This window comes from Triturus cristatus, chromosome 7 (assembly GCF_964204655.1).
Source record: "Triturus cristatus chromosome 7, aTriCri1.1, whole genome shotgun sequence".
NCBI classification, from domain to species: domain Eukaryota; kingdom Metazoa; phylum Chordata; class Amphibia; order Caudata; family Salamandridae; genus Triturus; species Triturus cristatus.
In genome coordinates this window covers 1,226,392,484-1,226,418,110 of record NC_140590.1, presented here as the reverse complement: position 1 = coordinate 1,226,418,110, position 25,627 = coordinate 1,226,392,484, and the positions used below count along the sequence as shown (strand labels likewise).

Below are 25,627 nucleotides of genomic sequence, written 5' to 3'. Positions count from 1 at the left end.
TTGTCAACTGTGATGTTGTTGATTGAGGACAAAATCAGGTCCAACAGTTGTCCAGCGGTGAGGGTGGGTTCAGTAAAATGCTCGATCTGGGCAAGATTTGCAAAGTTTTCAGAAGGGCCTTATAGTTTGGGTCGGTGTTATCTTCTAGGTGAATGTTTAGGTCTCTGAGGAGAATGAAGGTGCTGGTGTTGATGGTGAAGGGTGTAACAAAGTTCCTGATGTCATGGGACAAAGTCTGTGCTAGGTCCTCGTGGTCTGTACATGAGGATTCCACCTAGAGAGAATTTGACCATGATGTGTGCTTTGAACATGAGGTGTTCCATGTAGCTGGCGGAGATGTCCGTGCAGGTGGTGCAGCCAATGGTAATATTCTATATGATGGCAACTCCACCTCCAGGGTTGTATTGATGCTCTTGCCTGGTGATCCTGTAGCCGTTGTGGATGGCTGTAGTGATATCTGGTTCAGAGGTTGGGTTTAGCCATGTTTGCCTAAGAAAGAGCAGATGCAGAGAGTAGTTCTGAAGTAAGTCCCATATCTCAGTGGCGTGTTTAGCAAATGAGCAGGTATTGAGGAGCATGCATGCAAGTCTGGCATGTTCTGTGGGTAGTGTTTGGTCTGTGTGAGCGTGAGTGTGTGGCTAGCTTGTGTGAGTGTGAGCGAGTAGGATGCTGGATACTGTTGGTGCGGGAGTATTGGTTGTAGGATGTGGGAGAGTACATGAGAACTTGCAGGAGGTGCAAGTGAATGCTCATTTTTGTTGTGTTGTGTTGTGTGGTGTGGTGTGGTGTGACAGCAGTGTGGCGATCAGCGGCCAGGGATGAGAGCAGAAAGGATTATGGCAGTGTAGTAGTGGGGAGGGGGAGAACCAGGTTTCATGGCACTGGGAGTGGTCCAGGCATGGACATACCTGCATGCCTTTGGTATGCCAGTAGGGCACTCGCTAAGCGAATCCTCTGCATGTCCGTGCTGCAGCCATCATTAAGCAGGTCCCAGGAGGTGCATTGGATTATTGCTATTACCATTGCATAATTCCTTCTTTACCTGAAAATGTACAGCTTAAATATTTAGTGCGATGCAAATTGTGTTGGAGTAAAAACATCTCTTGGCCCCCTTGATTGAGGACACATTCATACAAAGTGTGGCCTTATGCAATTCTAGGGTATATGTAAATGTGTTGCCATTCAGAAGGGTTAGGGGATTCTTTCTCTTGGTCAGACAATTTAAGAAAAATAGTCTCATTCATGGACATTGTATCGTTCTCTTTGTATGGAGAACACTATTCTTGGTCCAATTTAAAAGTTGGGATTCCTTTGGAGATAGTCATGGGTTGTTAGTGGTCTAATTCTGTTTAGTATTGTATTTCTTATCTATCTGGAAAGCAAAGTCTGCTTACCTAATTGCCATATTTACGTTTTTTAGTTCTAGTCAGCATTCCAGCCAAGCACGTCTCAGATATTAATATGTTGCTTAGTGCTGTGATGGTCTCAAAACGGTTGATGAGTATGTGCCAGAAATCTTGCATCTCAAGGCAGAACCATAATGTATGTAGAACGTCTGATGCCCTGCAGCTCATCTATGGTGGTATCTGACACACATATTTATGTATTCTTCTCAGAGCCAGGAATGTGTGTTGTAGGACTTTTTTGTATTAGTTTGAATCTCTAATTTCTATAGATCATAGTACGATGCTCCAGTGTGCATCAATCAGGTCCTTGATCAGGTCAGAATTGTATCCCTTGCTAAATGAGTATGGAGAAACCTGGCCACCCCAAGTATGCCCCTATGTAGGAGTGTGAAAGCCTTCTTTGCGCTACCAAGTTCAAGAAGTGTTGTAAGAAGCAGGTGTGTCAGACACTCACTCAAGTGAAGATTCACATGCTCACCTCGTTGCATTCCCTATACCAGAAATTGTCTATTAGTGATGGGATTCTGTTGCCTGAGAGAATCAAATGTAAGAAGTTTATACAAGTCACCCATTTCAGTACTCCCACCACTGGCAATCTAGTTGTTTAAACCACCATTGACACTTCCCTAAATAAGGGACTCTACCATTATGGTAGAACTGATGCATAGGTCAGTTAATCATTGGTGTGTGCAGAATAGTTTCATCAATAGTGTTGTGCAGTATCTAATAATCTGTAAAGTCTGTAGGGTTTGCTGTTTTGTCCCAGAAGCTCAGAAGAACTTTCAGGAGAGGGAATCATAGTAAAAGAACACCTCCTCCAAATCCTGGTTCAATGCTGACCTTAACAGGGATAGACGTTCTATTAGAATGATTGAACGTACTTGGAGACAACACCCATCCCCCACAAATCTGACCCTCCTTAGATATGCTAGGTCTAAGTATAAAAAACACATTCGCAACGAAAAGGCCTCCACCTTCCATTCACAACTGGATCGGGCCAAAAATAGACCCAGAGAATTGTTCAGCATTGTTAAAAACCAAACAGCTTCTGCCACCCCCCTCCCCCCCCCCCAAGTTACTGGCCTCAATCGAGAAATGTGAAGAAATTGCTAACTTCTTCTCTGAAAAAAATCAACAAAATGGATCAATCCTTCATCTTAACCCCCCTCCCCCACAGTACCTCACCCCTTTGACATTCCCCCAAAGATTTCCCCTTTTCTACTATTCCCCCTGACGCCTCTCTCCTCCCCGTGTCATTTCCCCGCCTGAACTCTACCCCACCTACAGCCTACTAAAAATCAAAATGCCTCCTGGCATAACTTCCACCCAGTTACCGAATGTGATATCATTGACATCATTACCAGACTTAAACCTTCCTCTCACACCAAAGACCCGCTCCCTGCTAACCTTGTCCAAGATTTAAAACACATCATTGCTCCCTATTGGACCACTACCATCAACTCTTCATTGGCTACGGGTTGTGTCCCTGTCTCCCTCCAACTTGGACAAATCACCCCCATCCTCAAAAATCCTCAAGCAGATCCAAACGACCTTAACAATCACCGTCCTATCTCTAACCTCCCACTTCTCTCTAAAGCCCTTGAAAAATGACGCTTTTAATCTGTTGGACTCATTACAATCAGGCTTTAGAAAGGGCTGCAGTACTGAAACAGCCATGCTTAACGTAATTGACAACATTCATCAATCCCTTGACAAGGGCGAGTCCTCCCTTCTCATTCTCCTCAACCTCTCTGCTGCGTTCGATACTGTCAACCACTCTGCCCTACTTACCACTCCTAAAGATCGTTTCGGCCTTAATGGCTCAGTCCTCAAGTGGTTCTCCTCCTTCTTCCAACATAGAACCCAACAAATTAAAATTATTGATTGCGTCTCTAAACCTAGGCCTGTCTCCCTTGGTGTCCCCCAGGGATCTATACTCTCTCCCTCTCTCCCTCTCTTTTCAACCTCTTCATGGAACCTCTAACCCTCATTCTTAAGCAATCGGGAATCAATTACCACCTCTACGCCGATGACACCCAAATCTATTACAAGATTAAATCACCTCAATGACACCCTGATTAAGATTCAATCCTGGTTCCATCTCAACCACCTCAAACTCAACCCTAAAAAAATGAAATCATCCTCTTCTCGCCAAAAAACAACCTGCTTCCCAGCGAGGCCTGGATCTCGGACCTCTCACCATTTCCAGCTCAGTTAAATCCCTCGGGATTAACATAGACCAGAACCTTAGTCTTTTTTCTCACATAAAAAATGCAGCAAAAGGTGCTCTCTTCACGCTACATCACCTCAAGAAAATCAAACCCTTCATTTCTGCAAATGACTTTAAATCAGTTGACCAATCACTGGTCCTATCGAGAATCGACTATGATAACACCATCCTCGTTGGAACACCTAAAATCCACTGAGCCCCAATCAAATCTGTTCTCAACCTTGCTGCTAGGCTTATCACAGATTGCAAACGGTTTGATCATATCTTCCCTGCCCTCAAATCCCTCAAATGACTCCCCATTGAAGGCAGACCCACCTACAAAACCGCTTGCATCACGCATAAAGTCCTTCATCAAAACACCCCGCGGTACCTATCGGACAAACTCCACAAAGACGGCGGCTCCAGAGAGTTGAGGAGCACCGACACACTCGCTCTCATTCCCCCTATGTTAAATAAGATATCCACACAATCACGCTCCTTCTCTGAAAATGTGCAGACCATCTGGAATTTCCTCCCTATAGAATTACGCTGCAATCCCTCCTACTACAGCTTCAAAAGAGCCCTGAAATTGCACCTTCTCAACAACTACTGGGGTCCTTAATCCCTACATCGGGCACATGTCCCAATCCAGCTTCTCACTGTTTTAGTTTCTCCTCATCGATCATTTGACTTCCTCTTCCCCCCTCTTCCTATAACTACCCCTTTTAACTACCTTTCCCCTCTTATATAACAATAATTCCCTTATATCCCCCAGCCTACACTTACCCAATGCTTCCTCACCCTTCCCCTTTTAATGTCTCCCGCCATTCCTGCTTCCCCCTCCTCCCACTTTAGCCTTACCAACCACACTTGCACTTTTATTCATGACTCGCTGTATCCTAATGTAAATCCGGATGTCATTAGCCCTGGTAATCATTTCGGTCAGTTTTTATTCATCTAAGTTGTCTGTATATGCTACCTCATTATACAAATGTTATTTTGCCATTCTTGCATTATTACTCATGACTCGCTGTATCCTAATGCAAATCTTGATGTAACCATGTAAAGCGCTCTGATACACCAGGGTCCAGCCAGCGCTATATCAAACCTTATAAATAAATAAATAAATAGTAATACTCAGGTAGCAAGTTTTTCCATTTCTGTTTCTGTCTGCAAGAATCATTCCCATTGCATTTTTGTTTACAGGTAGTAAAGTTTGTGATCAGGGATGCCTAGTTCTCCCCATGATCTGAGCTGGAATTTGCACAGAGCTACTCTGCATCTGACCCCAACCTGTACCAAGTCAACCAACATTCAGCCAAAAGCCTTGAACATAGATTGGGTCAATTACACAAGTATTTTTGCGAAGTAGCATGAGAACTGAGGGAGTTGCACGATTTTGATTCTCTCTTCACTTGAAAAGAGAGCTTCTTCCAGACTGTGTTGATATTTTTGACTACAACTTTAGAGATTTCACAATATACATTGCATTAAAATGTTTTAAAAAGTCAGTTCACATGTGGGTAGTGTTGTAGGTGGTCTCCAATTATTTACAACATTGGGTGGTCGTAGCATGATTATGAAGGATTTATCCATTGTAACCTTCTTGCCTGGAGGCAAGGACATCGTTGGGATACAGCAGAACATTGTTAACATAAGGGAGACTGGATGTACACAGTCATGGAGCTTGACATCTCCAACAGGCCCCCTTTTTCATTGGTTACACAATACTACCAACAAAACTGACCACATTATACCCTGCGCTCCTGGCCACATGATCCTATCATCTAACCTATCCCCAAAATCCCCTTACCTTTGCGGGTATCCATCCAAACTACTCCCAACAGACGCAACTCTTGGCAGCTCAGTCTTACCCTCCATACTAACCCCAACAACTGATTCCACTGAAACTTCTGTCTACCACCAAACCTAACCCCAACATGCCCATCACTATACAGGCATGTTATGGCACAAAAAAAGTAATTTGCCAAGTTGTTGCCTTGTTCTTCTTGGCAGTTGGGAAGCAAAGGCCAAAATGGAAAAGAAAACCCGAGGCTGGGGCCAAGGATTGGGGGTATTCCCTTTAATTTTGAAACCTGACATCAGGAACATAGTTAATGTATCTCATGGAACTTGATCAGATCTTCATATGTTGTGACAATCTGGTGGCATAGGTTTTCGGGTGGAGGTTGTGAATATGATTATGGCTTGGCATAGGCTCTATCCCTGATACCTTTGTTTTACCCTATGGCATGGGTTACACTTGGTCTCCTTCATCAGAATCATTAATTTCAGGAAATACCTCTTATAGATTCTACCTCCATTTTGTATTGATAAAACAAGATCTTTCCAATAATTCACAAAGGGACCCGTTTCAATATGAGATTATGAGACAGCAATGGCCCTCTTAATCAAGGAAAATATAAATACCACTGCATACAATATATTGGTGGAGTACTCAATAGTAGAAACAAAAACATGTGTAAAATGAAGCAAGTAAGTCAAACAAATAAAGCCAAAAATATTTGTCATTCAATAAAATGGCGATGTGGGGTGCAAGATCACACAGATGTGAGAAACAGTGGAATGATGGCACATGATGCATAAGTTGCTTAAAAGAAGTATGCAAGATTTGTAAATACACCACTATGACTGAAGAGAAGGAGCTATAAAAATTGCTAGCTTTCTGTTTTGTTGTTATGTAAGTGCATATGAAAAGCAAATATTCTATGAAGCGAGATTATTCATCGAAGTTTCGTTCCTGGTAGTTCGTGTCCATGGGTTTTAACAATAAACGAGGGGCAGTGTAGAAAAGATATCCCCTTCACAATGTAGAGAGGGAAGGAAATGGGCAGGAACTATTAATGTTCTGGTCTTAGTCTTTATGGTAGAGAACCAGGTTAAACAAAACACACATCTGTGAAAATGTCCCTTTTAGTAGAACAATCAAGAGTGTTACAGTGTGATGCATGGCATCGGTTAATGATGGGAGAAGAGGTTCTTTGGTTGCCAAAAATGCTGCAATGTTGTGCATGAGAAGGAGAGAGCCGCATGTAAAGAGATATGTCTCTCTCCTCTCTAGTGCCACCACAGAAGTTTGGTGCCGAATGCCACGCACATACTTTTTCAACACAGTGCAAGACTGTATGCATGAGTCTAGGATAGGTTTTGTACTAGAAGGTTTCCCTTCCAGTACAAAATACTATGCCTAGTTTCTAATTTGGGTGTGTGCTGTACAGTGCAGCACACATGCAAAGTCAGAAAAAAAAGAGAACTGAAAACCTTTCCCCTTTTAACACCTGCCTTCAAGAGGACTTTCTACAACTTCTATTTCTGAGTATCTCCAAGAGCTTGAGACAGAGCTTCCCCCCTGTTCAAGAACTCTCAGGAACATCAGACTTTGCCTTCCTCTGGGAACCTGCATCTGGAACTGTGTGTTTCAGCCACCACAGAGGGAAAAAGCACCCTGACGCCGTCAACGACGCCACTGCGGGCTCCATTACCTGAAGGCACCACAGAGGGCACCACCACACTTCACACCACAACCCTGGTCTCACCCACGACGCCATCTGCCACCGCCACTGAGCTGCTGCTTGCACCGCAACCTGTGGGCACTGCACTCCATGCCCCCTCGCTTCACACCATCGTTCTGGTCTCACCGATGATGACGCTGCAAGATGATATTTGACACCGCTGCCTGCACCGTGGTTTGGGGCACCACTTGTAAGTTACATGACACACCGATCCATCTCACACCACAGTCTTGGCCCACTGACACAAGCACCATCGACTCCAGATTGTCAACCGACGCCGCTGCTTGCACCGCGACCTGTGGGCCTTGCACACTGCATTGCCCCTTGTTGCACCGCTGCCTTGGGTTTACCGACAGTGCTTCAGTAACTATGCTGCCGCTGCCTGCACTGTGACCTGCCAACACCACAACGAGCAATGCCCCACTTCGCACCACAGCCCTGGTCTCTCCAACACAGCTCGACAACTGCCACTGAGCCGCTGACCGCACTGCAACCTGAGGACACCACATGCCGTACCGCTCCACTTCACACCACAGCCTCAATGCCTACCGATGCAGGCGCTCCTGACTTCAACCTCACAGAATTCTAACTGAACATGTGTGACTTCAAGGGCCTGACAACTTCTGCACCTACCTTCAGAACCAACGCCTGCCGCCGCCACTCTTGGATGCTCATAGATAGGTCCCTGTTCCCCTGCATTTCTCAAGGTACTGTTTTTTGGTTCTTCCTGACACCCTAGCTGGTCCGCAACACCACAGCCAGCCTGAACCGTTGGATTTGTTGTTCGCGATGCCATGATATCCCGGGATGGAGCTATCAACTTCAAGGAACTGTATTTAAAGTCTATTTTTGCATTATTCGTATCTTGATAATTGTATGTTCGTTTTTTATAGTTTTGTCTTGTTTTACACAGATAAATATTTTCTATTTCTTTTAAACTGGTGTGATGTCCTTTTTTAGTGTTTTCACTGTATTACTGTGTATTATGTGCAAATGCTTTACACATTGCCTCTGAAATAAATCTGACTGCTTGTGCCAAGCTACCAAGGAGGGGAGCAGGGGTTATTTTAGAAGTGTGACTCTCTTATCCTGACTAGGAAGAAGGATCCCTACTTGGACAGGGTAAGAACCTGCCAATTAGAGAACCCCATTTCTAAAATTCTTTATTTGCATAATGGTGCAGTATCTTTTCTTTGTGGCCGTTTCATTCAGTTTCTGTCCACCGACGTGTAGATTTTCAATGTTGCTTTCTTCATCTGCAAGCATTTTGTACAGGCTGGCATTGCTCTGAGACTCTACCGGTGTCAGCATCGACTCTGCACTCCAACTGCAGCACACGGTGCACACAAAAGCAGTTTGCTAGACCACTGCAAACTCACTAGAAGAGAGCTTTCAGTGTACGGGCTTCATATTCCCTATCTCGGCGCCAGTTTCAGCATCCTACCAACCCAAGTACTTGCCAAAAGTCACACTACACATAGAGAGTAATTTTACACAACTGTATGCTGTATAAGTCAGAACTCAACATTCTAACCCTGCCTTGAACTGATCTCTCTAACGCTTACGTCATAGGCCTACGATATACAGTAGGAACCAAAGGAGTTCCAGCGTTCCTTTATTTACAAGACACTACGGGGATCACAAGAGATAAAAATTAATTGTACCATCAGTGTAAACCCAACTACAAACAAGTTAAGGTCAGTGGTTAGCTCCTCCTTTACCATCTAAACAATATCAATCAATCAAAAACACTTTCTTTCGGCTAAAGTGACCATAAAAGTGCATGTGCATAACAGTAACATTTCATTAGGACAATCCACATGCTCAGACCTCAAATCCTTAGGTTAAAATTGCCATCACATAGGCCAGCGCCCCATAAAATTGACATAAATGTATACAAATATAAAACTATAGTAAAAACATATATAGGTCATATTGCAGCCACAAAGAACACACATAAAACCGTAAAATGTATAAAAGAGGGACCAAGTCCAGTTAAAACATCATGGCATTATGAGTCTGAGAAATGGTATTCAAGTGTTCTGCGTGCACCCCACATAGAAAATAAAAAACGTGACACTGCAAATACAATATGCAGATGAGTATTATATTTCAAAAGTCTAAAGGCCTTCGCGCAGTGCCTGGTTCCCAGGTTTCTGCATAACTGGATCAACCATCGATGCCTGGCCTTCCCACATCCTGGACAAAAAAAGAATACCTGCAATTCTGACTCCTCTACATTGCAGCAGGCCAGACAGTCTAAAGGGGTTGAGCCGGCACATTTGTTAGTGAAGGCACAAAGAAGGCAGGATCCCATACCTAAATTGTAAGTATAGCTTCCTGGCTAGGGCAGAATGGATGTCGCCCAATACTAACTGCAAGATATATTGAACTTTAATTCCCAGAAACCATACGGTGAGAGAGCCAGTTGCAGAATGCCCCTGCAAATGAGAGAGTTTGCACTCCCATTAACTCATTGCCAGTTCCTTCCTGGATATTGTGGGGCAATCTGCCTCAGCATTGTGCCATATGTTCACTCTACCCACAGCCAAAAGTGTGTCCCTGACATGAGCCAACCATAGTAGTTAACTCGCACCATGGAGGCTCAAAATCTCCCTCAACTGTACCCTGTAGTCAACCATTTCTGAGGAGGCCTACAGGTGACGCCAAAATGCAAGAGGTCTAAAATCAATTTCGTCTGCGATTGACCTTACCCCAAGATCCAGGCAAAGCGGTGTCTGATAGCTGTCTGAGAAAGGTGTTCTCAATCTCAGATATAGTGCAGGGAGAACAGTGCCCCCAGATTTCAGCCCTGTACATGGCGGCACCTCTGACTTGTACTTTGTAAGTTTCAACTAACGGGCCAACGGGCTTGTAGGTGGAATTCCTAAGTAACTTAAACAATCCCCCCTTGGTCTGAGCTAACTTTAGACTAGTTTTTTTAATATGAGTTTCCCAATCCAGATTTTCTGTAAAGGTGACCCCGAGATACTCAAATACAGACACCTTCTCCAGTGGAGTACCATCTAACATGGGTTTGGTCTGGTGCTGCTGACTGTATTGAAGACCATGCATTTGGTCCTCTGGTCAATAATCTGAAGCCCTCTGCATTTACAGAAGGCATTGAAGTTGTCGAGGATCCTCTGTAAGCCCATAGGTGATTTAGAGAGAAAAAGAGTATCATCAGCAAACATCAATGCCGGTACTTCATGGCTTGCTATCTTGGGCGCATCAATGTCCTTCCCCTCGATCAATGTCTCTACCAATGCATTTATAAATAGAGAGAAAAGAGTAGGGGCAAGGACACAAACCTGGCAAACTCCTCTATCTATAGGAATAGGAGAGGTGAGCATATTTTCCAAACCTGATTTGGGCATAGTTGCCTTAGTGAAGCCGCTTTAGCAGATGACATAAATAAGGCTGGCACCCCCAAATCACTCAAAATTGTCCACAATTTGTCTCTTGGGACCAAATCAAACGCTGATTTTAAGTCCATGAAGATTAGGTAGAGGCTGCAACCCTCTATAGACACTGTCTTCCAAAACAGGAGTTGGAGCCTGAAGATTTGGTCAATTGTGGACGTATTTTCTCTAAAGGCAGCTTGGAATGGGCTCAGAACTTTACGCTCTTCCATGCAAGTCTGAGGACGACCCAGCAATACACAAGAACATTTTCTTGGGCTGACGTCAATTAGACTTTGAGGTCTATAATTTGTGTGAATAAGTGGTGAGCCCTTTTTATAAATTGGCAAAATCTACTTCCTGTATCGGCAATGTTGGTAGGAGCAGCTCACTGTCTTGTTCTTTTAATGGGTGAATTCTGTGCACTAGACGGAAGAAGAAGGTTATGTGTTTTCTTCATCAGGTGGATGAACACAGGCATCCATTTCTGTCCAGCCTGACCATATGGGTAGCACACTGACTACTCCTGGGCCATGGTGAATAAGTAAAACTGAACAAGACATGTATAGTGAACTATGACAAATTGCTTGTGTTAGCCAAATATCTAGTGTGCATGCGCCACATGAAGAAATTTGAACTGAGCTGTGCCTGCAAGAGAAATTCAGTGCCATCCACAGCAAATGCCAATAGGACAACAATTTACAAATATATGATAACAAAGTAAAGTGAAGAAAATTGTCTTGTCATTAATGCCTTTGGATCAACAATTTAGTAAATGTACTTTTTCTGAGCAGTGTTAAATGTGACATCTTTTATCATTTCAGAACATTCAATCAGACAGTTTTTAGTGCTGCTCTGATTTCAACGATTTGTTATATTCTGATTTGTCATTTTTAAGACCTCCGTTACTAAATTTTTGTTTTTAACTAAGACAACGTGTGAAAAAGCATTGTTATCAATTAACAATCTCGCAAATATCCCCTTGTGATTGCTGCACCTGCTGGCATCAGACACTGCCGCACCATTTTGTAACTGCTGCATTCGTTAGTGATTGTGCGCATTAAAGACACATTCGTCTACCGGTAACTTTTAAACCCATTATAGGCCCCTGTACTTCTGTATGACACATGCTCCCATCTGTTATTGTTGTCTCCATTAGTTAATGCTCTGCAGATTACTGTTAGTTGCCCGCATTAGTAATGGCTGCCCTGCATTCACTGTTGCTTTGATGTTTTTTTTCCTTCACATTAGATTAGTTGCAATCACTCTAGGCATACTACACAGCACAACGCCAAGAGAATTATTGCATTCCTGTTATTAAATGGGTCTGTTGCCTATGGGGCACAAGAGGCAAATCCTGTTTTAAAGTAGGCTCCGGTGAAATTTGAATTACAGTGTCGTAATTTTAGGAAATTTGCATTATTCTTGTTACATGAAATTCATGAAATTACCATTAAACCGGTTGCGTAATTACATCAACGTTCTCTGTAAAAAAAAATGATTACTGTATTTTGTGGCTGTTCTGCTTTAAGTGCTTTTTGATAACAAAATGCTTCCTTGCTTCAAAAATTGACACAAGGACGCATTTTGCTCTAAAATGTAGCGTTAAATGACAGATTGCATTGTTACACATAATTTAGTGCAATTTTTCTGGAATATTGCACAGTAATTCAAAAGCAAACTACGCGAATTCCGCCGCAGCGCTGGGGGGGTTTGCGGGGTTTGCGGCGCCACCATACTCATGACGGAACCACGCCGTCATGAGTCACGGGCGAGCTGTGCTCATGACGGCGTGGTTCCGTCATGACTCCACCCACTTGCGCTGATCGCCCGCACAGGCGGGGAAACAGCGCCGCGTGGGAGGAGCGGCCGCCAACGGCCGCAGCATGACGGAACCACTCCGTCATGAGCACACGGCGCCCGTGGCTCATGACGGCGTGGTTCCGTCAGAAGCATGCAAGGGGTTAACTGGCATTATGATTATTACCGCTAGAGCTCATGAGTTACTCCAATTCAGCCTGCTGTAAGTGTGTGAATCCTGCCCTGCTTCCTCATCTTTGGCCGCATTGCCAGAATGAAGAGTTAAGCAATTATGATCTTTGTTTTGTTTCCTCCAGGGTGTGGAAAACCTGTGGTTTCTGACCGGATAGTGGGCGGACAGGATGCCGTGAACGGGGCGTGGCCATGGCAGGCCAGCGTGCAGGTGTACGGACAGCATATTTGTGGAGGAACTCTAATCACAGACAGCTGGGTGGTGTCCGCGGCACACTGCTACTACGGGCTGTAAGTAAAGTTGGCATGACTTTAAAACCCAGTTCACGATCACATAACTATAAAATAGTGACTAAACTATGACCACCCTAAGCAGGATTATCAGTAGTGACCACCCAAGTATTTCAGGCACGGTTACCAGCGGAAATGCCAGAAAAAAGTGCAACAATATTAAACCCTTACACCTGATTTATGAAGTAAGATTCAAATCTTGACATGCCCGGTGGCACAAAGGACATAACCACAGCAGTTGATCTCCCCATCTCAGCTTGAATTATCATTCTCAGTTTCTGACAATGCACATTTTTCTATCAAATGCCACTTTCTATTGTGGGCAAACAAGCTAAATTTTCCAGAATAAAAACGATATTTGAAATACAAAAACTGCAGTTAAAATATCAGATTCCACTTTTAGGAAATGCACAACACCAAAACAGCAGCTTGTCATTTTCATTGAGTTCTCCCAAAAACAAATGCCTCATGTGGACAGACTACTTTGAATGCCCAGGTATTGCAGTCATATGTAATCGATGCTCACCACAGCACCAAGGATGCCTGTATTATGCCAGTAGCCCCCCATTATACTAGGCCACAGTTGTGCCATGGCTGGAAACCATAAGGGTCAGGGTAAAGACCATATATCAGTCATGACTCCTGTTATTCCAAGAATAGGTAAAGGTAGGCATGTCATGTTCTTAGTATGTCAATGATGGGTGCCACTATGCCACAACTAGACCAAGAATACCCCAAAAAGTTAAGGATGACCATTATTATGCCATTGGCAATAATGCAAGGAACTGCCACGATTATGCCAGAGAAAACACCCTTATGATGGGGCTAGCATACACATTTGGCGGTCCTTGACACCAGGTGTAGCTTTCAGGAAGCAATAGTGGTTATTATGGATGCTCACATAAATGCTGATGAGTGTCCGAATTTTCTTCGGTCTGGATCATACCCTGTTCTCCTCTGGTCTTCGGCTGATCATGCACCAACTGAAATGTTTTCTCTCTAAATCCTGCAGTCCCACACTTTGGTGGGTCAGCACTGATCCCTGCTCAGGCTTCTGCTGCCATACATCTTTTATGGTCCACTGTTCATACACATGTTGTGACTGATTAAACAGGGACTACAACACGGTCAATTTTCTTGTTGGTTAGTTATAATAAAGCAGGGACTACAACATGGTCAATATCCTTGTTGGTTAGTTATATATTGAGATTGGAGATAGACTATCGTATGGCAGGCCCTACAGGCCAACACACAAGCACGGCCAGCACTGGCAAGAGCAGTGGGGCAGAAGCGGGGCGGTGGGAGTGGAAGTAGACAGATGATGGGATAGGTAAAATTAAATTACAAAAATAAATAAAACCACTTACCTTGCGCTCACCGCATCGCCGAGTCTTACCTGTGCCAGCCACACCTGCAGACACAGTGTGTATTTGAGTGTTAGTATGAGTTACGGCCATAGGTTTAGGTGGCTGTCACTCCAAGGGTCTTGAGATGAGCAGTGCTGCCTTCTTTAAGGAGGACCTACTCTCTCAATTAAATACTGGGCTTGACTTCACCTCTGAGAGCTACTTTAAAGGTACTGGCGAGCTATCAGGAGTTCCTGAGCTACTCGTTGGAGACCCCTGATTTTAGACAATAATTTATTTTTGGCTTACTTGTTACTCCTCAAATAGTTTTTTAACTGTTTTTAATAATTTAATGTAAGGTTATTTTCTACAGGGTTTTATTTTTTGTATTGAAGTCCATATCTCCATCATTTTTTATTGCAGAGTGTTGCAGTACCTGTGGTTGGCTATGTGCGGTACTGGACTTAGTCCAGCTCTGAGCTAAAGTAATATCCTATTGTTTTATTTCCCTTTTTGGCTGCTGTAACTTTAGATGTACAGTTTGTGAATATCAATGGGCTTACTATTTTGTGGGTAGTTACACACCCCTCCCTTATACCCTCCTTAACCCTCCCTAAACCCTTAGTACTCCTCCTTAATCAGCTCCCCTTTAATAATGACCATTCCCTATATTCAAGTCATTCTCTTCTGTCCCTACCTCATTTACTACTTGGCTGAACTGCACTGCTGCACCACCATGAGTTTGGCAGTCCTTGGACTGTCAAACTCATAATTAGACCCTGAGTAAGAAGGAGAGTACAGTAATATAATAATATGAAATTAGACTCTGCAATGTCTGTTTTAAATATGTACATTTAAGAAATGGATGTATAAAAATACTGTTACCATATTTGTTTTTTAAAGAATATTTTTTTAACAAGAAGGAGGGACTGGGAACTCATTAAGATCCCGCATACATGCTGCAGATAAATAGTCATAGTTAGGAAGGGTATACAGTTTCTATTAGGATGTGTAATTCTACTCAGGTCAGACCAGTTCTAAAGACTTAGCAGGGAGCGTGACTCTTTATGAACAAATGCCCTAACACACTTAGATAGGTGTCATACTTCATCGTTCAGCCTTTGCTCAATGCCAGGCTGGTGCTGCAATGCCCAATGGGCACCCTCAATGGGGGCTCTTTACAGTAGATCTTTTAATAAGCCGTCTGTGAATGATAGGTGAGTGAGTTTAGGTGTAGAATTGGTGTAGTAAGTGTATGGGTGTGAGGGTAATGTTAAAATAGGACAGGGGGTAGTCCCCAAAACTCATTTTAATGATGGAGTGCTCCTGCTTATATTAAAAATTGTGGCGCTATCTGCTGGAACTAGTTATCTGAGATAGATTTTAGGTAGACATGTTTCAACCTTCAATTCTTGAGATTGACCTGTAGCATAGAAATAAACACCATCATCAAGCACAATTTGCTTTATATTACTTACAACATGAGCTATCACTGCATGAATTGCATAGTTGATCATGCTCAGTCTTCAGCGTTTACCATATTTTTCACACAAGGATGTCACGTGACAGACACCACACGCAAAACATGACACATATAATAAAAAATCCAAAATACTTTGTCCATTGTGGTTAAAACTCACCGTATTTAGGTATTAATAATGACTCCACGAGTCATGTGGGGTCGCACACCAAATTGCGTACTGCAAAACATTGAAATTCAGATCAGAATACCTGAAATCTCAAAATTTATGATAGAGCAGTATTAAAATAATCCTCTCCCATGCAGTAATTGAAAACGGCAGTGCCATACTTACAGAATCCTGAGAGCTTTTTCACTGGCTGACCTACCCTCGCAGACTGACTTGTAACCACCGGTTGGGGTGGAGTCTGATATTTAACCTGTGTTCTGATTGGCTCAACGAGAGCAAGTATCATGTCATGCAGATGCATCCTTTCGCGGCAGCCTTAACAATGGAGCTGATCGTGGAAGGGACTTACCATTACCTGGTGCCATTTTAGAGAGAGGAAGGGAAGTCTCTCTCTCATCTTGGAAAACACGGCGACCATGAGGTAGAGGCTATGGGGGGTATAGAAAAGGTAAATCAAGGTTGGATTTACCATCCGTTCAAAGTTCACATTATGTTTGTAGGACCCCTTCGAAAAATTAGAAGGGGCCAGCCAAAACCAGAGTGTTTTTGTCCTGAATGTTAAATATCTGGAGGTGTTAATGATCATAGTGTGTGGACTGAGATTATTACTACAAAATGCCCCTCTCGGTAGACTACAGACACTATGAAAAGAGTCATCCAGGCTTATGTATATCTCCTCAAATATGTTTCAGAGTGGACACTGTATTCCATGGAACCTCATCATTGAGATCAATAGTGTTAGAGGACAGACAAAATGTCCATTGCTGTTCCTTTCTAAAAAGGGCTATTTGGTTCATGTTTGGATGTGCTCAAGCACCATCCATAATACGTCGTCTGCAGGATGGCCCTGACTCAAGAAGTGCACGTTCATTTTTGTGTTTGATTTTTTGCAGCGGACAGTGCTGTGATGTTCATTGATTCTCAATGTTACTGTCCGAGTGGTCATCCCTACATATTGTTTGCCACACAGGCATGTAATCAAATAGATACAGTTCTTTGAGTTGCAGTTGGTGTGTATTTTTTGTGTCCACACCCAGTACCAGTTCACTTTTGTGTTTGATTTTTTGCAGCGTATAGTGCTGCAATGTTAATTGATTCTCAATTTTACTGGCCAAATGGTCATCCCTACATATTGTTTGCCACACGGGCATGTAATCGAATAGATGCAGGTCTTTGAGTTGCAGTTATTGTGTATTTTTTGTGTTCACACCCAGTCTTATTTCAATCATACTCTCTAGTACTTTCTGTGTAGGTACACACCTGAGTCACAGGGGAAATGTCCCTTTACTGGGGAAAGGTCCCATAGAAGTCTTTGTTCTGGTCCCGTTAGATATTGTGGGCATGTGTGTGTTAGCTTATTCTTCAGATTGGGGTTTGTTTGAATGCAAACCTATGCGGTGGAAAGGACAGCTTTCCAGTCGGCCAATGTTTTTAATGATGGTGCGTATCATGTTTGACTGCGATGTCTAAGTGGTTACACATTTGAGGATGTCTTTGTGTTGTAAAGTGCATAGTTCAAGCAATGTCTCTCCATTGCACTTCCTCACACATTAATGTGCAGTTTTTACACAGTGATGTTGGTATTGTCAGCCCTTGAGCTTGTGTATCAAAATCTTGTTTTGTGTTGCAATAACGTCATAGGCATGGAAACTGCCCATATGATACGTTATTTCATAAGGGTTTTGGGTGATGACTCCCATAGAGTAAAATACTATTTCTGTGTTGGTTTTTTATATGAGCAAGTTTCTAGCTCGTTGCCTACTTTCCTGATCATAAGGTCCAGAAACGGTAGTTCTTTGTCAGTGATTGTTCTGGAGAATCTAAGATAAGGATTCATAGTGTTTACCCAAGTGAAGAATGTCTTACAAGTGGCTCTATCTCGTTTCCAAAAGATAATAATATCATCTATATAGCATTGCCATAGAAGGATATTGGACTCATATGGGTTGTTGGTGCAGAAGATGTATTGTTCCTCAAAGTGTGACATGTAGAGACTGGCTAAACTTGCGGCGAAGGTACTTCCAATGGAAGTACCTTGTGTTTGTTGGTACAGTTGTGTCCCATGTTGGAAAAAATTATCCATGAGGGCTATGGTGGCACATTCCATGATGAAACTGATGGGTGTGGATGATGTCCACTCCTCTGTTAGTAAAGTATTCTCTATTACCTCTAAAGTGGCTCCCTGAGCGATGTTGATGTAAAGTGATTCCATTTCCAGAGTGACCAGTAGGTCTACCGGGTGTGTGTCATTGGTGGATTCAATTACTTTCAGTATATCCCTTGCATCCTGTATGTGGGATAAGGTCTATTTTAAGGTATGTAAAAATGTTCACAGAACCTAGATAATGGTTCCAAGAGGGAATTAATCCCTGAGACTATGGGTCTGCCTGCAGGTGGGGAGATTGCATTGTGAATATTGGGAAGGGTATGGAAATATGGGATCCTGGGGTGTTTATTTACCAAAAAGTCTGCTTCATTCCTTTTGATCCTCCCTTGTGTTTCAGCTGTGGATACCATAGACATTATCTGCGCTTTCAACCATGCTGTGGGGTCCTGGTTGATAGGTGTTTAATATTTGCGCTCAGCAAGGTGTTGAAAACATTCATTCTTATAATCAATGGTGGACATGATTACAGCGGCACCCCCCACTCTGTACAGCCTGTTTTAGAGCAATTTGTTTGTCCTCAGCTAGAGCCCTGACTGCTTCTAGTTCAACCTTTGACATATTGTGAAAACTCTTGGGAAAGTTGTTCCCTTTCTCTTTGAGAACAGCCTGTTCAAATATCAAAGGTTCATGTGATAACATGACAGTACTTGGAGTGAAAGTCGAGGGGTTGCGCAAACCAGAATCTGTCTGCACTGAAGCAGGTTTTTCATGAAAAAATGCTTTTAAGCGTATTTTGCAGAAGAAGTTGTGTATTTTGCAATTTTCTGAAATTGATACATTTTCAGGGTGGGAACGAAGCCCAACCACTTCTGTCAATCAATCAACCAATCAGACTTTTGTAGAGCGCACTACTCACCCGTGAGGGTCTCAAGGCGTTAAGGGGGTGCAGCTACTGCTCGAACAGCCAGGTCTTGAGAAGTCTCCTGAAGGTCAGCAGGTCCTGGGTCTGCTGCAGCTGTATGGGGAGGGTGTTCCATGTCTTGGCGGCGAGGTAGGAGAAGGATCTGCCACCAGTGGAGGTCCTGTGGATGCGTGGGACGGTGGCGAGGGCGAGGTCGGTGGATCGAAGCTGGCGGTTCAGGGTGTAGAGGGAGAGACGTTTGTTGAGGTATGCTAGCCCGGTGTTGTGGAGCGCTTTGTGAGTGTGGGTGAGGAGCTTGAAGGTGATTCTCTAGTTGACTGGGAGCCAGTGCAGGTCTTTCAGGTGGGTAGTGATGTGGGTGTGGTGGGGAATGACGAGAATGAGGCGGGGGAGACGTTCTGTATGCCTTGGAGTATTTTCAGGAGATTGGCCGTGGTTCCTGCATAGAGGGCGTTGCCTTAGTCCAGTCTGCTGCTGACGAGGGCCTGGGTGAATCAGGAGGAAGAGATGGCGTTGGCTTGCTGAGTCATTGAGAGCAATGAATCCAGGATGAACCCCAGGTTGTGTGTGTGGTTGGTGGGTGTGGGTGCAGCTCCCAGGGCGGCTGGCAACCAAGAGTCGTCCCAGGCGGAAGGAGTGGGGCCGAGGATAAGGATCTCTGTCTTGTCTGAGTTGAGTTTCAGGCGGCTGTTCTGCATCCAGTTGGCGACGGCCTTCATTCCTTTGTGGAGGTTGGTTTTGGCGGTGGTGGGGTTCTTAGTGAGTGAGAGGATCAGCTGAGCGCCGTCAGCATAAGAGACGATGTTGAGGCAGTGCGAGCGGACTATGTTGGCGAGCGGTGCCATGTAGACTTTGAAAAGGGTAGGGCTGAGGGATGATCCTTGGGGCCCGCCGCAGATGATCTTGGTGGCTTCAGAACAGAATTGGGGAGGCAGACCCTCTGTGTTCTGTCGGTGAGGAAGGAGGTGGTCCAGTCCAGGGTTTTGTCGCGTATTCCTGCGTGTTTAGGTGTGTGCATAGGGTGTGGTGGCAGACGGTGTCGAAGGCGGCTGAGAGGTCTGGGAGGTTGAGGGCCGTGGTTTTGCCATTGTCCAGTATGGTCCTGATGTCGTCTGTGGCGGCGATGAAGGCAGTTTCGGTGCTGTGATTGCTGCGGAATCCCGATTGAGACGGGTCCAGGATGTTGTTCTCCTCGAGGAAGTGGGTCAGTTGCCTGTTGACGATCTTTTCGATGACTTTCGCCAGGAACGGAAGCAGGGAGATGGGCCGGAGGTGCTTGAGGTCCTTTGGGTCTGCTGTGGGTTTTTTGAGTAGGGCGTTGATCTCGGCATGCTTCCAGCTTTCCAGGAAGGTGGCGGTCTCGAAGGAGCTGTTGATGATCATCCGGAGTTGACGTGCGATGATGCGGTTTGCTTTGTTGAAGATGTGGTGAGGGTAGGGATCAGATGGTGAGTGGATGGTGTTCATGGTCTTGATGGTGTTGCCGTCGTTGATGTGGGACCAGGAGACCAGGTGGTTGGTGAGGCTGGGGGGTGGGGAGTCTGCGGTGTCGGCGGCTGTAGGGGGGTCTGGGCGTTGAAGCTGTCATGGATGTCTGCAATCTTGCGGTGAAAAAAGGTGGCTAAGAAGACTCATAGGTCTTGCGACAGCGGGATGTCGTTGGAGCTGGGGTTGGAGAGTTGCTTCACGATGTTGAAGAGCTCTTTGCTGTTGTGTGCATTGTTGTCGATGCGTTCCTTGAAGGAGGTCCTTTTGGTGGCTCAGATGAGTTGGTGGTGCTTGTGGCTGGAGTTCTTTAGGGCTTTGTGGTTGTCCAGTGTCTGTTCACGGCGCCGCTTTTTCTCGAGTCTTCGGTGAGTCCGCTTGGATTCCTGGAGTTCGGTAGTGAACCAGCTGGCCTTTCTGTCGGTGCGTTTGTTTGAGGGTTTTTTGATCCATTGCCTGAGGTTGCGGGTGGCTGTGTCAGTGAAGTCTGTTGGTGGGTCTCGGGCAAGGTTGATGATGAGCTGGTCTTCGGTGACCTTGTTCCAGCTGAGATGGGGGATCCATTGCGGGTGGTGGTGTGAGGTGGGTTTCTTGAAAGTGAAGTGGACGCAGCGATGTTCGGTCCAGTGGAGTTTGGTGGTGTGGCTAAAGGAGACGTGGTTGCTGATGGAGAGGATGGGGCTGAGCGTGTGTCCGGCGGTGTGGGTGGGGCTCGTGACTAGCTGTTTGTGTCCGAGGATGGCGAGGTTATTGAGCAGAGCGACAGAGTTGCTGTCATCAGCATTCTCAAGGTGGATATTCAGGTCTCCGAGGAGGATGTAGTCTGTGGAAGCAAGAGCGTGGGTGCTGACGATGTCGGAGATGGCGTCGATGAACTGTGGCCGGGGCCTGGGGGGTCTGTAGATGAGTGTCCCTCTGAGGGTGGTGTTGGGATCCATGTGGATCTGGAAGTGCAGGTGTTCTGCAGTGCTGGAGGTGTCTGTTGTGCAGGTCGAGACTATGAGGGTGTTTCTGTAGACGATGGCGATTCCTCCCCCTGATCTGTTGGTGCGGTCCCTTCTGGTGATCTTGTAGCCATCAGGGATGGCTATGGCGATGTCGGGTGCCGAGGAGGGATTCATCCAGGTCTCTGTTAGGAAGGCGATGTCCAGGGAGGCTGCATCGAGTAGGTCCCAGAGTTCGATGGCATGCTTGTGGACGGAGCGGGTGTTGAGAAGCATGTATCTGAGGTGGTTGCGGTCTGCTCTGACCGGTGGGGTAGGACTAGGTCTGTAGTACTTTGTCTTCAGTTTCAGTGAGTCTTCTTGGAGATATATTCACAACTAATCTTTCTTCCCAGAGTGGCTCCATAGTACTATCTCTTGTGGGGGTGGTTCCTGCCACTGTACTCATTTTCGCTGCCCTCGTATTCTTCCTCTCCCCCTGCCCCAACCTCTGTCTAAAAAAGAAGGGTGTTTGGAAAGGATAGTGTGGGCCTTCAGGGAACATCAAATAATGCCACATTGGTGGTCCATGAAAGGGCATCATCCCATAACCGTATGGTGGTTAGAGAGGGGGTGTTTTTCTATTCTGATCGCTATTCCACCTATCCAAGCTAGAATTGCTGTTGGGGCAGTTCTTCCTCCTCCAATAGGATAGGCTCTTGTCTGATGAAATATCCCCTATGTTCTCAACAGAATCTACTTTCAGATAAGGATACATTTTTTCTTTATCAATTTTTTTTTATCCTTTCGTAGTTTCAGTGGCATAGCAAGGGGGGGGCGGTCCGCCATGGGCAGCATGAGTTTTGGGGTGGTGGCCCCTACCCCACCTTACCTGCAGCTGTCGCAGGAACTGCCAGCATCCTCCCGCTCATACTTGCAGTGCTGTCACAGGAATAGCCAGCAGCCCCTCTTTCATGTGGCCACTGGGCAGCAAACGCAGGGACCCCCACAAGTGGCAGAATGTCTAGCTACGCCACAGTGTAGTCTTGTTATCTTCTGTTTAGTCAGATATTCTCTTCTCTTGGTAATTTCACTGTTAATCTCTTCCAGTTTCATTTTATAGGTGGCTAACAGAGTGCTAGTTTTTACGGCTCCTTCAGCTATATTGATCTTGATGATCAATGCGTCACCTAGGAGTTTTACTATATTTATAATCAGTGCCAACCAGTCCCTGGTACACAAAAAGTAATGGTCCCAGGCAGCCTGGAAATGTACCAGGGACTGAATCAAACACAAAAGTGAGCATGCAATTCTCGTGGAAGGGCTATATCCCAGACGACATACGATGGACGTTGCATGAAGCACATCGAAACATGAACCAAAGAGCACGTTTTAGAAGGGAACAATAATGTATATCCGGCTGTCCTCTAACACAATTGGTCACAACGATGAGATTCCATGGAACGAGATGTATGTCTAAATACAGTGTCTACTCTGAAACATAATTGAGGAACATATACATAAGCCTGGATGACTATTTGCATAATGTTTTTAGTCTACCAAGAGGGGCATTTTGTAATAATAATCTCAGACCACACACTATGATCATAACCACCTCCATATATTAAAGATTCAGGACAAAAACTCTCTGGTTTTGACTGGCCTCTTGTAATTTTTTGAAGGGATCCTACAAACATAATGTGCTCTTTGAATGGCTGATAAATCTGACCTTTATTGACCTTTTTCATACCACCCATAGCCTCCACATCATGGCCGCCATATTTTCCAACATGAGAGAGATACTTCCCCTCCTCTCTCCAAAATGACGCCCCGTGATTATCTTTCCCAATCAGCTACATTGTACTTGCTGCTTTGAATGTGTGCATCCATATTACATGACACCTGCTCCCATTGAGCAAAAGGGAATGCGGGTTAAATATCAGACTCTAACCCTGACCAGCAGTTTTGAGTCAGACTGTGAGGATAGGTCAGCCAGTGAAAAAGCTCACAGGATTCTGTAAGTATAGCACTGCCATTTTCAATTACTGCATGAAAGAGCATTATTATGATACCGCTCTCCCGTAATTTTTGAGATTTCAGGTCACCTGATCTTTTTGATGTTGTGTAGCATGCAATTTGTCATGACTCGAGGAGTCGTTATTGATACCTAAATATGTTGAGTTTTAACCACAATCGACACAGTGCTTTGGATTTTTAATTATGTGTGTCACGTTTTGTGTGTGGTGTCTGTCACATCAACGTTTGAAAAATATGGCAAACACTGAAGACTGAGCATGATCAACTATGCAATGCATGCAGTGATATCCCATATCCTAAGTATTATAAAGCAAATTGTGCTTGATGATGGTGTTTATTTGTACGCTATAGGTCAATCTCAAGAATGTTTTCTTTTTTTAACCCAGAAAGGTATGTGTAATTGGGAGTATAGAGAGGAAGTCACTCATTGACACTCCAATCACTATGTAGATTAGGTTATACTGGTCCGGAAGAAAAGCTTCTGGATCATTTGTATGACTAATTGAAGCTTAAAACATGATGACCTAACAACTAACTTAGATAATTAGTTCTCGTAGATAGCGCCACTATTTTTAATGTAGTCAGGAGGACTCTATCATTAACATTTATTTTGGGGAGTACCCCCTGTCCTATTTTTAACATTACACCCCCCATACACTTACTATACAAATCTACACCTAGAGTCACACACCTATCCTTCCCACATGAATTTTGAAAGATCTCCAGTAAAGATCCCCCTTTGAGAGGTCCCATTGGGCATTGCAGCGTCGGCCCAATGTGGAGCCAAAACCCAGTGATGATGCATGACACCTATCTATGGGCCCAATTCACAAAAGTAATCTGAGACAAAATCCTAACTTTATGAATTTTGGTATTCACAAAATGCATTTTGGAGTAGTAAAGTTAGGATTTTGTCTTAAGATTGTCTTAAGTTTTGGTCTTAAAATTCTAACTTAAGTTTACCTTAAGTTAGGATTTTGTCTTAAAACCAAAACTTAAGACTAATTTAAGACAAAATCCTTACTTTACTACTCCTAAATGCATCACTTTCGAGAAGAAGGGTACCTGGCGGGCTGCTGCCCAAGCCAGAGGAGCTGCATTTTCCAAAGCTTTAGGCGCATTGACCAACTTCTCGAAAAAATTGGGGGGACGCCCGATCACCCCCTTATTACAGATTTACGGCGCCAAGTGCGTTTCGACTGCCATATATGGATCTGGGATTTGGGGAATTGAGCAGGCTGATCACATCCAGCGCTCTGAGAATTTATTTTTGCGCTATCTTTTGGCTACCCCACGTGGCACCTCTATATATGTAATGCATAATGAACTTGGCCTGACATACATCACGGACATTATAAAATCTGCTCCTAATATTTTATGGCATAAAGTCTGGACCACCCCCGAAACACACTTTAATAGGGAAATTATCACCGATTGTCTCAGTCTGGATGAGGTTGATAACTTCAAATGGTTGAACTACGTTAGAAACTTGTCACGCTATATAGGGCATCCAGAATTTTTCACCGACCCCTCTACCTTAAACAACATACCTAGAGTTACTTTAAAACGATTAGTCGCCACCCATCTGGCTAGTCGTCGCTGGTCCCTTGAAAACTTTAAGTGCACGGTTGTGGAGTACCAACATTCTACCATCGTTGAAGGGATGCAGCAATATCTATCCTTAATTCCATCCCCCTTCACCCGTACACTTGTGACTCGTTTCCGTACTGATACCTTTTTCAGACTGCTAACATTCCCCAATCAGAATTGCTGGTCCAGAAATTTGGAGAAATGCCCATGCGATGGCTTGTCATTACAATCCAATATTCATTGCATTCTATTTTGTAAGTTTTACCAATTGCCAAGGGTCACTTATTTGAAACCACTGCTTAAATCATGGGGATTACGTTCTTGCAGGACAGCTTATCATAAAATGAAAGCACTAGATAACCCATTAGCCATCGCAGTGGTCTCTATTTACCTGAAAATGATTGTAAGAATAAGGGCATCCATGCAGCCTTAGATGATAAATGCTTTCTTCTATGTTACGCATTTTTTTCCCCCCAAATGAATTTGATAAGGGCTGCTATAATATTGAAATCATGTTCACTATTATCCTTTCTTTTAAATTTTTATGTCATTTATGATATTTTAATCATGATTTTTATTGTACTTTTGATGATAATGTTTTTACATTTCGAATAAAGAAATTTGATTGATTGATTGATTGATACTCCTAAATGCATTTTGTGAACACCGAAAGTCATAAAGTTAGGATTTTGTCTCAGATTACTTTTGTGAATCGGGCCCTTCATGTGTGAGGGCA

The 25,627-nt window shown here is 44.1% G+C and overlaps 1 protein-coding gene across 2 annotated transcripts in view; it reads left to right on the top strand.

The window, feature by feature from the left end:
* The window catches only part of LOC146811663 (serine protease 27-like), a 275,582-nt gene that overhangs the window by 146,260 nt on the left and 103,695 nt on the right, over positions 1–25,627 (top strand). For both annotated transcript variants that reach the window (XM_085618635.1, XM_085618636.1), the window contains exon 3: positions 12,667–12,832. In XM_085618635.1, the coding sequence (XP_085474761.1) occupies positions 12,667–12,832 (166 nt within the window). The remainder of the gene's footprint in view (positions 1–12,666; positions 12,833–25,627) is intronic.